This window comes from Pseudonaja textilis, chromosome Z, assembly GCF_049901715.1.
Source record: "Pseudonaja textilis isolate UNSWEBS1 chromosome Z, rPseTex1.2, whole genome shotgun sequence".
NCBI classification, from domain to species: Eukaryota; Metazoa; Chordata; class Lepidosauria; order Squamata; family Elapidae; genus Pseudonaja; species Pseudonaja textilis.
Window position 1 is genome coordinate 46,169,158 of NC_142008.1, and position 13,870 is coordinate 46,183,027.

At 34.4% G+C, this 13,870-nt stretch overlaps 1 protein-coding gene across 1 annotated transcript in view; it reads left to right on the forward strand.

Moving 5' to 3' along the window:
• The window catches only part of TOP2B (DNA topoisomerase II beta), a 62,408-nt gene that overhangs the window by 35,521 nt on the left and 13,017 nt on the right, over nt 1-13,870 (forward strand). The window contains exons 17-25 of the mRNA XM_026708145.2: nt 1,566-1,658; nt 1,733-1,847; nt 2,319-2,440; nt 2,820-2,968; nt 4,096-4,327; nt 7,844-7,978; nt 8,062-8,262; nt 13,287-13,482; nt 13,583-13,674. Of these exons, the coding sequence (XP_026563930.1) occupies nt 1,566-1,658; nt 1,733-1,847; nt 2,319-2,440; nt 2,820-2,968; nt 4,096-4,327; nt 7,844-7,978; nt 8,062-8,262; nt 13,287-13,482; nt 13,583-13,674 (1,335 nt within the window). The remainder of the gene's footprint in view (nt 1-1,565; nt 1,659-1,732; nt 1,848-2,318; nt 2,441-2,819; nt 2,969-4,095; nt 4,328-7,843; nt 7,979-8,061; nt 8,263-13,286; nt 13,483-13,582; nt 13,675-13,870) is intronic.

Consider the following 13,870-nt stretch of genomic DNA (forward strand, 5'->3'; position numbering starts at 1 on the left):
CTGAGGCCTGTGTTTTGAGAAGAAAAGCTAAACTTTCCATAAGTGGAGAGGTCCTATTTGCTGCACCAGCAATAGCGAATTCTGCTTAAGTAATGCCAGGAGAGCAAAATGGAGAGGCTCTTTGCTATTCTCTGTTTTGTTCTGCTGGCATTAGTAATTTCTTTGCTCAGCTAATGCCAGCAGAGCAAAATGAAGAGGCCCAGTAACAGTAGTCCACTCCTTTCCCTATCCTGATCTCCTTTGCTCTGGAGAACTTTTAAATATAATTGATAGATTGGGACCAAGATTGGGAAGAGAGTGTAGAACCTGGTGGGATGCGAAAAGAGACCCAATGCTTGTGTGGAAATTTCTGGGTAGGATGGGAAGGGGGAGTTGTGCTGAAGGATGTCTGCAATCAATTGTAAAAGCAAATGATTGTGGGACTTTGAAATTAGATTATAAATACCTTTTGGGGAGTCTGCCATGGCTTTGAATGGTTGCTAAGTGACTGATTATAAGTCGAGGACTACCTGTTTTGTGTTATCTGAGTTGAAAACATATAAAGTTTTGCGGGTATAGTGAAAGTCGTTTGTGTTGATCTTGTGAATAGGAAGGGAAAAACAAGAACAACTTCATCTATGATACTGATTTCCAAATTTATTAAATCCTTTATCACACTTGTTCATAAATTATCGCCTTATTTTTAGATTTAAATATTTTAGATCTAAATAAAAGTTGGATCCTGCTAAGTAAAGGTTATTTCAATATGATATAAATAATTACATGGATTACTATAAATTTACTGGACAGAGTGTTCTCTGAAGCAGAAAAAAGTTGTCATTCTTATCCCAAAGGTGCTTTTTTAAGAGGCATCTGGACTTCCTTGTTTTTCTTTGAAGATGTTTTGCTTTTCATCCAAGAAGCTTCTTCAGCTATAATTGGTCCAGTTGTCTCTTGAAAAAGGACCTTTGGGACAACCATGACCTGGATGACTGAGAATCTGCAAAGACATGTTGCCATTCTAGTATTATAGTCTAAATTCTTTGTCAACATAATGGAAAGAATGAGCAATATTTTTCCTGTGATTCAAGGTTTAAAAATGTTTTTTTAGAGATGTTTTGTTGCTTTTTCCTTTTTGTCCTTTTTCCTTTTACTATTTTTCTTTATTTGGAAAAAAGAGCACAAAATAAATGGCCATTTTCTCTTTTCTATCTTCTTTATTTGGGAATAAAAATAAACTATAAACAATAATAAAATATGGACATTTAATTTAAATAATTACTACATATTTTAAGTGTACAAGTCTTATACTAAATTGCCTTCAAGTTGGGACTTTTTTCTAAAAAAAAAGTGTCATCTATTAGCTTATGTTGCATATTTTAGACTGTAGCATGGAATAGATATAATAGAAAACACTATTTTCTGGCCTCTGGTCATGTGTATAGTTACTCTGTTTATAGCTTATACCGGCAGTTATTAGCTATTTCTAGTTTATATCTTTGTTGGGCCTTGATTAAAACTTGGTGTTTTATAGCCACCCTGATCTATTTTATAGTCGTGAGCAGTCTTATGTTGTATTTTTGTAGGCGTTCAGTAAGAAAAAAATTGATGACAGAAAAGAATGGTTGACAAATTTCATGGAAGATAGAAGACAACGTCGGTTGCATGGATTACCAGAGGTAATGTTGGAATATTAAGGAGAAACAAATAATGTTATTTGTTACAAAGTAATAATAACTGTTATTTATTTTAGCAATTTCTGTATGGAACTGCCACAAAGCATCTCACTTACAATGACTTTATCAACAAAGAGCTGATTCTCTTTTCCAACTCTGATAATGAGCGATCCATCCCATCTCTTGTTGATGGTGAGTGTACTTTTATGGTATATAGTATCTTCTTTTTGTGATTTAAATATATAATTATATTGGAACACAGAATTCTGTTATTTACATTTTTCTGTTCTTTTTTCATCATTAGCCTTTTATCTAGAAGAAGCTTAGTTGTTTTAACAATAGCAATTGCACTCTCTAAGTAAGTTGACAATATCAGCACATTGCCCCTAACATTTTTATTCTTATTTTACCAACCTTCTTTTTCTTTACAAATGAAATTTTAATAAAACTACCCTTAAATTTGCTAACTTTATTATGGTATGTATCAGAAATCTAATTCATAAATTTACAATTTATTATATTTACTAGATAATTGTTGCTGCATTCAACATATATAAATTAACTTAGATATTCTGATTAAATGTGCAGTTTAATTAAGTATCTCTTCTTACTTTGAAAGAGTACAAGTTTGATTTTTTTCTTTTTCTTTTTGTTTTAATTAAGGCTTTAAACCAGGGCAACGTAAAGTTTTGTATACTTGCTTTAAGAGAAATGATAAACGTGAAGTTAAAGTTGCTCAGTTGGCTGGTTCTGTGGCAGAAATGTCTGCTTATCACCATGGAGAGGTGGGTATAGAAAGAAAAAAATATCCATTTTATCTTGACCATTTTGGAAGAATAATTTTGCAAAGCAAAGTAGGCAGATTTGAAAGTTAGTTCTTTTTGCTTCACCTATAGTAAGCTTGAGAGAGAGAAAAACATTCAATTGAAATCTAAATTCCTTATAACCATGATCATCGTCAACATTGTTATTTGTAATAATGTATAAAATGATAATAACTTGATAATAAATGTCTTTTCAAAATGGAGGGGGCTATTTATTATTTTTTCTAGCCCCTGTCATAGTTAGAGCATTAAGTAGTTTTGTCCGCAGTTTATTCTATACTGACTCATAATGTTGGATTTTTCCCTTTGATAGTAACATTACTTTAATATTTTCTTCTAGCAAGCATTAATGATGACAATTGTCAATTTGGCTCAGAGCTTTGTTGGAAGTAATAATGTCAGCTTGCTACAGCCTATTGGTCAGTTTGGTACTAGGCTTCATGGTGGCAAGGATGCTGCAAGTCCTCGTTACATCTTCACCATGTTGAGGTAAAGTGTAGTTCAAAACATAAATCTAAATAATACAGAATTGTGAAGTATGTTATTGTTATTGTGGAAGACAACTTACATATTAGAAAGAATATGTAAGTATTTCAGTTTCTTAGTCCAGAAGTGCAACATTTTGGTCAACTCAATGGTTATATGACAGAACACAATGAAAATTGTCCTTCAGAAGTGTGGAAGAAACACAAAACACATAACCTGCCAAAATGAAAAACATCACACCTTCATTTAATTTGTATTTTTTCTAAGAGAAGGGGAGAGCCAAGCTGATGTAGTATAAAGCACCAGGTTGGAAACCAGAATGAATTAAAGACCTGCCTTATTAGACAGGAAGGCTTTAGGCCAATCACTGTCTTTCAGCCCTAGGAAGGAGACAATGGCAAAACACTTCTGGAATCTTGCCAAGAAAACTGCAGGAACCTGTTTAGACAGCCATTAGGAGTCAACATTGACTTAAAGGGAGGGAGGACGGGAGAGAGACAGAGAGGAGAGATTTGGATTTATAAAGTTAAAAAAACCCACAGCTTTATTTTCTATTATTCAGCTTTTGATTTTATAACCAAATTGGAAATACAATTATGTCCCAATACAAACCTATATTTTCACTTTCTTTCTAGACAGTAATTCTGATGCCCAAGTACATGGATTTTATTTTATGGGGAGAAATTAGAGTAATTAGAGTAAAAGGGAAAAATGGAAGTATTTAAGAATAAGTATGAATAATAGTACCACAGTGTGATTTGAACAATATTATCTACCTATACAGTTGGGATCAAAGGGTACTTTTTCATGCAACCTGATAATTTTTGCATAAGGTGTCTGGATAGTAACTGAAGTTTTCTAACCCCTATTGAAAATTACTTTAATATTGTAATGCCTGAGGAAGGCTTTCCACTAGATGCATTGTATAATGTTTAGAATACCTGTAACCTTCTAGTTCATTTTTAAAAAGAATAAAAGGCACATTTTATGAGATGGGCAGCTATGTACATTTGCAAAATAACTAAATTGTATAATTTAACAATTTGTAACTTCTACAGCAATTCAGCTTAACAATTTATTTAATTACAAACCAAAATAATCTCAACATTTTATTTGTCTTTTCTTTAAAGCCCTTTAGCAAGACTACTTTTTCCTGCAGTAGATGATAATCTTCTTAAGTTCCTGTATGATGATAATCAGCGTGTGGAACCGGAATGGTACATTCCCATAATTCCTATGGTCTTAATAAATGGAGCTGAGGGCATCGGTACAGGATGGGCATGTAAGATTCCAAACTATGATACCAGGGAGATTGTGAACAATGTCAGACGAATGTTGGATGGATTGGATCCTCATCCCATGGTAATGCAATATTCACTGCAGATTAATGTATTCTAAGTTTTCTTATAAAGAGGCTAAATGTTTATTTACAGAGGGATAAACTTATGTTTTGTGAATCAGTATAGAAAAATTTGGATAGAAGAAGAAGAAGACGCTAAGTAAACTATAAATATTTTTATAGTCTATGTGATATGCCAGTTAAGCCAGAAATCAGAAAGCAAGAGTAAACAAAGGCTTTAAGCTTTTGTTAAGAGAGAAACAAATCTGGTTCACAATCACACTAAAGAAACTGTGGAAAGAGAAATGAAGCAGAAAAAATTGAGCAGCTAAAATCAGTGCAAGTAAGATAATATTATTTGGGGCTTCTTTTATCAATGTTTGATTGATTAGTAATGGTTTAAAAATCTTTTTTAAAGGACAGTTTGGCCTCAATTTTTAACTATAATTATAAAACAATTTACCTCTATTCATGAAAGTGTCATTTGCACAGAAATATTGCATATATTTAGAAGTTTGTATTAATTCTTAGGTTTTATTATATCCATCATTGTGGATGAAATGGATAGGCCATTATCTATAGCCTGGAAAGCATTAGGATTAAGCCTATCTTTTCCAATGCTTACTTTTTCTATCCCATGGAGGAAAATCCTCATTTTCAGTTTTAGTTCTGCTTTCTGCAGATGTTGTAGGATTTTTTTTTCTATTCAGGCCTGTCTAAGTAGAGGCTTTAAGAAAAAGAAACAGAGAAGGAAGGAAGGAAGGAAGGAAGGAAGGAAGGAAGGAAGGAAGGAAGGAAGGAAAATAATGAAAGAAAGATAAGAATATAAACTTTTCCTGTAGAGCTGAGCTTTATTTTTTTTGAACAAAGAACCTTCAGCCACATGGAACATATATGGCTTGTAAAAGAAGCTACAACAATCAGTACCAGGAGAACAAAAGCTGAGCTCCTTTTGTTTTGCCCAAGAAATGGCTTGAGGAGAACTATGGTTTTCTTCCTTTTTTTTCCAAGCTGGGAAAACTGTGATACACATGCAGATGAATAATTCACTGGAAGCAGTATTGTTGTTGTTTTTCCCTCTGGAGAATTTTAGATATCTTCTCATCCCTTCAAGATAGGAAAGGTCAGGAAATGAAATTATTAGGAGTATTAGAATCTCCTTAATAATTTGACAGTTTCAAACCTGTCAAAGCCTTTTTCTAGTTCAACTTACACCTAACACACTTACATCAGAGTTGAGTTTCTTTGTCGTGCTTTATATTTTCCCAGAGTATAAATCTCTGTAATGACTTTACATTCTCATTCTACTTCTCTTTGATTCAAACCAATATTCCATCCCAGATCTCTCTATTCCACTCAGAAGTGGCAGTGAAGGTGCTCCCTACTCTCTCTTCTTCTCCCTGATAGTGCCAAAGTAGCATGACTGAACATACAGAACATATGTGACCAGATAAATTAATACAATCAAGTGGGAACTCACATTCACAACAACAGAGGAGGTGATCTCCATATTTAAAAGAACTACTGGATATGAAAGAGGATTTCTTGCTTCTCATTGTCAGCATGATGAATAGCAAGATTAGGAACATCATCAGGGAAGTTTGTCTGATCAGAGAAGTGATTGCAACATAGTAGATCTAATCTAGCTAGAGATATAGAAGAGTGGAATGCCTTCACTGGGGGAGAACATAAGAGACTTAAGAGAGAAATAATCTGTTTGTTAGATGAGGACAAGAAGATGAGGGGGAATTCTTATAGAGATTATTCAATATGGACTTTTACAATAAGACAGCAGTAGCAATAGCACTTATACACCACTTCACAGTGCTTTGCAGCTTTACAGCCCTCTTTAAGTAGTTTACAGAGTCAGCATATTGCTCCCAGAGTCAGCATATTGCCCCCAACAATGTGGGACCTCATTTTACCTTCCTCGGAAGCATGGAAATTTGAGTCAACCTTGAGCTTGCTGAGATTCGATTTGCCAAATTACAGGCAGCCAGAAGTAGCCTATAGTACTGCATTCTAACCACTGTGCCATCACAGTAGTGGTGGTTGATAATTAAGAACAGGGGTGGGATTGTACAGGTTCGCACCTATTTGCTAGAACCGGTTGTTAACGTTCTAAGCAGTTCGGAGAACCGGTTGTTAGAGGAAATTACTGGCCTAATCCTGTAAGGAAGGCAGGAAGGAAACATTCTGGTGTTGCTTACAGAAACTGCCTCTCCGTTAACCCTTATTACATTCTTGGCAGGACTAGACTTCCTGTCTCAGGAACATCTCTAGAATTTTTTTCACCTCCTTTGCTGTTACTTTGCTTGTGTGGAGTGACCATTCAGAGTTATAGTGGCACTGAAAAAAGTGACTTATGACCGTTTTTTTTACACTTACGACTGTTGCAGCATCCCCACATCACGAGAGGCCAGGTGAGGAGATGCGTGCCTCGATGTGAGTGATGTTGAGTTGGCCACGCCCAGCCAGTCACATGACCACCAAGCCATACCCACCAACTAAGCCACGCCCACAGAATCAGTTGTTAAAAAAATTGAATCCCACCCCTGGTTAAGAACCTTTGTTTTAGCAAGAAACACCTAGAGTGCAACTATCAGCAGTACTAAGAGAACTCTTCCTTGCCATGCCCAAGCCAAGCACGAGAAAGACACTACCAGACTTTTGTGTTGAAATAATAAAAAAAGAACCCTCAACCAAAAACAGTCTACCTACTCTGTTCAGCAAACTCTAAAGCAGGGGGTGTCAAACTCAAGGTTTGGGGACCAGATCTGGCCCAGAGGGTGCTTAGATCTGGCCCGCAGGGTCACCCTGGAAACAGCAAAGACCAGCCTGCAGTGCTTCTTCCAGCAAAAACAGAAGTAGGGAGAGCTGTGTGTGGTCCTTCCAAGCTTTGTTTTAGTTGGCAGAGGATTGCAGAAAGCCATCGCAACTTGGGAGCCCATTTTTGCTGGCAGAGTGCTCAGTCCGCCACAGGTCATGTTGAGCAGGCCATGCCCCCTGGCCATGCCCCTTGTCCCCCCCAAGATCAAACACAACCCTGATGTGGCCCTCAATGAAATTGAGTTTGACACCCCTGCTCTAGATGAAAGAGTTACTTTCCTGCAATGCATCTAATACCTTTGCCAAACACAAATACATAGTTTTGGAAATTTTTCCTTAATAAATCAGTGAACAAATATAATATTTTTGACCTGTTTGTTTAATATTTTTTTAGTTTTAGGACTTTTATTTTTTTTACAAATATCACATTTATGTCATATTTATGCAGAAAAAAGCACCCTTGTATACACTGTGATTCACACTCACTTTTGTCCTTTCTCTGTGGTTATATATTAGTTTGCTCATTTGTATGGAAAAATTAATAGTGTGAAGTTTCCTACAGAAATAACATGCCATTTCTATATCAATGTTATTTTAGCCTTAGATACTGATTCGATTTTAATTGAATGCTTTTTGTTATCTACAATTATAAAAATATATATGAGACTTTTTAAGATGTGTATAATTAATGCATATTTTTAATGTTGTAGCTTCCAAACTACAAAAACTTTAAAGGAGCAATCCAAGAACTTGGTCAGAATCAATATGTAGTGAGTGGAGAAATATTTGTGGTTGATAGGAACACAGTAGAAATTACAGAACTTCCAGTTCGAACATGGACTCAGGTAAATATTTTTGATGCAATTTTAAACTTAAAATATGTCAACTATTTTCTTTGCGTTTTATTTTCATTTTAATGTCTTTACAGGTTTATAAAGAACAAGTATTAGAACCAATGTTGAATGGGACTGAAAAAACACCAGCATTAATTTCTGATTACAAAGAATATCATACTGATACAACTGTGAAATTTGTTGTAAAAATGACAGAAGAAAAGCTTGCTCAAGCAGAGGCTGCTGGACTCCACAAAGTTTTTAAGCTTCAAACAAGTTTAACTTGTAATTCTATGGTAACTTTCCTCTATGTTTGACCTCCAGACCAGTAGCTGTTTACCATTTTTCAGTGTTATATTAGTAATATATTCTGTGTAGCACATGACTAATGTTTCTCTTTGTATATTTTATACAAAAAGTAGCATTCTCTCTTTGCTCAGTTGATCATGGCAATTGGGATTAGGAACTCTGTTGCTAAGTGAAGTTGTCATAAGGTTTGACATTATGTGACTGCACAAATTTATGGTGCAGTTCTCAGCTGCAGTCGTTAGGTAAATCTGATGTTACAGAATCCCATGGTCATATGATTGCCAGATGCTTCTTTCTATTGGGTTTTCCATTGGTTTTGTTGCTGAGCACGTGCAATCATGGGAATTACAATCATGTGAATACTGTGAAAACTGAAACTTTCAGAACTTATAAGTATTGCTCATTTGGTGCTATCGTATCTTAGAATAGTCACTGAACAAGTGTACTTTCAATAAGAACTACCTGTATAATAATTTTTGGGATTAGCAGCCAAAAATTTATAAGATACATCCAAAAATTTTCAGAAAGCAAAGTATTTGTTATCCAGTGTAATTTATAGATTTTAATAGATCCAAATAGTCCTAAAATACTTGAATAAAAATAGCTTAGGAATTGTTCTACTAGTACTCTTCAAAAGTAGTTCTGTAAAAAAGGGGTTGCATAAATATAATACAATATAAATGTAATATAACCAAGGTAGGAAGAATTGTTGAGAGATTATTAGCCAATAACGCAGCTCATGCATTGAACATAATACACTCCTAATCACCTCCAACTTTTAAAGGTAAAGTGGCATCCTAGGATAAGGGAGTAAATCTTTCAAAGAGATTTAATTACAGTCCCCAGCCTATTCCTTCTGTTGATTAGAAGTCCCTTTAGTTTGTCTGGCTTTATTCCTATTTTTGCTGTCTACTTCAGGTCATCTGTTCCCTAGTAATTCTTTATTTAAAATAATGCTGGGAAATTCTTTTCAAGGTATTTTAAAATAAAAAATTGTACTTGGCCTATAGTTATTTATCTATTCAAGATATTAATCAGCATTTAAATGAACTGAAAATTCAAAATTGGCCATTTTATTTAGCATCTGATTCCTAAAACAGTGACTAAATAAGTAATTATTTCATATATATGTAGGTTTACAGAAACACATGCTGTATGTTTATTCAGAAGGAAACTACAGTATTTTGTTCGGCAAGGCGTGCAATCAACTAATATGCTTAGGATTGCAGCCTTAAAGTTAATAATAAATAACACATTGTTGTTAAAGATGCAGAATGATTTTTCCTCATAACAGGATTTATTAAACACCTTTAAATTCTTCTATGAGGATGCAGAATAGGCTATCAATTTATAGACAAAATAAAATAATTTCCAATAAGTTTTGCCTAGCTACCAATTCTGTTTCATCCACTGTTTTGAGAGGAGCTGTAAAATCAATTGCTTTCTACTTCAGAGAGAATAATTTAATTATTAATAATTTAAAAAGCTATTTTTTTCAAATAAGTCTTCTGGACATAATCATAGGTGGCAAATCAATGGCAAAGATATTGAACAAGTTTAGGTCTTCAAATATCTTGGGATTGTTTTCATGCACCAACAAATTTACTTCCTAAATGAGAAGATGAGAAATGAAGCTTCCATATTAAGATTTGTTTTCATACACCTGGCAGACTAAAAGTATTTGAGGACAAAATAATATCACAGCTGTCCTATGACTTTCAAAATGTACATAGAAGAACATAGAACTATTAAAAGCTCCACAAGGAATTCATAAGAAATATTCATAAGGAATTTGGCTTTGGTTTCTTGTTGTGTTCTGTTCCTTTTTTGACTCTCCAAGATAAATTTCAGATTTCAAGGCATAAATTACTTTGTGTCACTTTAAGTCATTATGTATTCTAACCAGTGGTTGGATTCAAAAATTTTTACTACCGGTTCTATGGGCGTGGATTGGTAGACGTGGCAGGGGAAGGATACTGTAAAATCTCCAGTCAGAGGTGGTATTTTCTTGTTCTATGAACTACTCAAAATTTCCACTACCAGTTCTCCAGGACTGGTCAGAACCTGCTGAATACCACCTCTGCTGTATTGTTTCCATTTGGATTTGATGAAGTCAAAGCATCTTTAAAGCAATGTGCCAGAGATATAGCTCTGCAAAATCAACTTAAATAGGCCGCATCATATACTCGGTGAACCCATAAAAAAGTTTTCTGCACATTATTTCTACAATATTGTCCTCAAAACATCAAAAGAGCTTTTACTCTGGCTCACTATAATGTTCTCCGCTCTGCTGTCTTGGAGAAAAGGTGTGATGTTTTTCAGTCCTTGTGGTCAGGAGAAATTGAAACTATGGATCATATTTCCTCATGACACAATATCTGGGCAGGGCAAGCTAATTAGTTTTGCTAGGTGACCATATGGCAGAAATTTCAGACAACGTAGTCTGATTCTCTGTAAGAGTTATGATTAAAAATGATCTTTACAACAAGTCTTCCAAGTGAGGTGATTCTAAGCATTACTAGGCTTCCATAAAATATTTTCTCTTCCTTTCACTCCACTTCTCCCTTCCCCTGCCTTACTTATTTTCCCTCTTCTCCTTTTAAATATACACATACCACTTTATGTTTTCTTTTGCTATTTCTTTGTTAAAGTTGGTTGAATATAATGGCTACAATCCTAACAAACCCTAGCAGGGTTACAGCAGATATTAGAATTAATATAATTGAGCATAGGTTTATATTCTCACAGTGTTCTTTTTAAATTCAGTGGTGGGATTCAGCCAGTTCGCACCACTTCGGGGGAACCGGTTGTTAACTTTCTGAGCAGTTTGGTGAACTGGTTGTTGGAAGAAATGTTATGATATGTACAGAGTAATCCTTGAGTAACAAGGATATGCACATGGAAACGTTTATGAGAATAGTTATGAATAATTATCCAGCCACACACAGATACACTAAATTGAGTTAAAGTTTACTTTAAGAAATAGCACAGTCCAATAAACGGTCCAGGTCATATACGTTTAACAGTCCAAAGAATATCCAATTACAAAGTCTTCTTATCGGTTGCCTTTGTCATTTATAGTAAACAAAAATATCAAAGTATAAGCACAGCATAAATACAACAGACTCAGAGTCAAAGTGAGATAGCAACAGAATGTCAGAGATACAGAATGTCAGAGAGAGCAAGCCATGATCTCTAGATCCCTCTTATGGCAATTCACAATACAATCAACCAATCGGAATAGAATACAAATCAATCCAGTAACCTTGTCTTCAAACTACAAACGTATATTGTTGGTTTATACATTGCCAACCCAACTAATTGGTGGAAAGATTCCTAACAAATCATTAGGGCAGAGAAACGTTTTGTTAAAGTATCCCACCATTGTTTAAATTCCAATAATATATCATTTTATTTATTCTAGTTATTTATAACAATAAATTAGTGATTATAAAATTAATTGTAATTTCATCAGGTTCTTTTGCATTTTAATACCTATACTTTGTAATTTTATCTTTATCTAATTCTATCAATATAACATTTTTATTTATATTTTAGCATAATTGTTAATTGTTCTATGCTGGTCTATGACTGAAATAATATGGTTTGAACTTCTTCCCAAATTGTGTAAATACATTACTGAGACATGGATAGTTACTGAGATTTTGCACTGTTGGTTAGTTTTGCTTCCTATCACCATTCATTCAAAGATCATTCAAGGTTATGACACCACTAAATTAATGGTAGTTACAACTGATCCTCAGAATTCTAGCCCTCCCAGCACCCCCATAGCCATATGATTATGATTTGGGAATTTAGTAAATAGTTTTCACTTATAAGTTGCAGCACTCCACAATCATGTTATAGCTACTTGCAGTCTTCCTTTCATTTTCTCCAGAAAGTTAGTGCTGAAGTCAATAGAGAAGGTACTGGGCTCTGTCTTCCCCACCTGCACATTCTTCTCTGGCCCTTTGCTCTCATGCTAGCCACAAGCAATAACATTGTAATTATATATATATAAAAGCAAAATACCACTCATCACAAAATCTCCAGAAACTGTGAAGCCTACAAACTTGAAATTTGGCATGTATGTTCCTCTTGGCTTCTAGGTGCTCACTAAGAAAGGGTTTTTTGAAATGACCATCAGAGCATTAGTATTTTGTATATTATTATTAATACACTCTGATGCTAAAGAGTTCTACTCCCTCTCCCCACCTGAAAAGAAATCTGTTCCAAATGCAAAAAACAAGCAGAGAGGAGAGTTTCAGTTTTAGTTTCACAGCACTAAGCAGCTTTAGTACAGATCAGTTCAGCTAGGCCACACCCAGGCTCCTTGCTGTCTCCTTGCTCACACAGCAAATACTGTTTCACTTTCCAAACAGCCCTCAACTCTCTCACACACTGACAGGACGCTAGCCAGATGAATACCGATGGATGCTGGTACACAGAGGCAGAATTTGTTTTTCCTTATTTTCCTCCCCCCGAACAGCCTGACCACATAGTTTCATAAAGATGCACGGGTATCGAACTAGTACTGCATATAAAACATATAATAAACAGGATAACAATGTATGAAATGTGTGTCTGGATATGTATATAATTTGCATTCCGCTATTTGTTTTTCTTTACTCATTGGTCATTTTTGTCCAGATTTCACATGCAGCTTACACTGAAGGGGTTACCTAATACTATATGCAAACAAAATGACTAGTTGTAAGTTAAAATAAAATGCTTCTTTGATTTTAATTTAATATTTGATACTTCTGAAAAAAACAAAATAAAAAACTTCATGTATATGTATCAAAGATTAGTACATTCTTATTAATTAAAAAAACAGCTTTGTCAATATCAGGTAAAACAAGTGAAATTTGATTTTTGAATTTAAAGCTGAGAAATTTTAAGACTCTAGTTTTCTATAATAATTTTATTTTTCCTTTAGAAATAATAGCATTTATTTAACATTGTGGAATAGTGGAAATAGTTTTTAATCCATTTTTTCTTTATTCTCCAGGTACTATTTGATCATATGGGATGTCTGAAGAAATATGAAACTGTGCAAGATATCTTAAAAGAATTCTTTGACTTGCGTTTAAATTATTATGGTTTGCGTAAGGAGTGGCTTATAGGAATGTTAGGGGCAGAATCTACAAAGCTTAACAATCAAGCTCGCTTTATTTTAGAAAAAATACAAGGCAAAATTGCCATAGGTAAGAACAATAAAGAATTAAAGGAAAATTATAATTTTCTCTTGAATTGATTTCTTTGATGCATATATATTTTTTATTACAATCTCTTTTTCCCCCTTAGAAAACAAATCAAAGAGAGATTTGATTCAGATGTTAGTCCAGAGAGGTTATGAATCTGACCCTGTCAAAGCCTGGAAGGAAGCGCAAGAAAAAGTAAGTCATAATTCTACTACTGGTCTTTTTAATTTACTTGGTTGAGAAAATCACCATCACATTCATGCATTTCAACAGGATAAGCACATCGATTTCTTCAGTAGAGTTTAAAAAAGGAGTTTAAGCCTAGGCAAATTGACTGTTGGAAGATGTACTATTAATTGTATAGAACTGAAGGCTCTTTTTAGAATTTTGT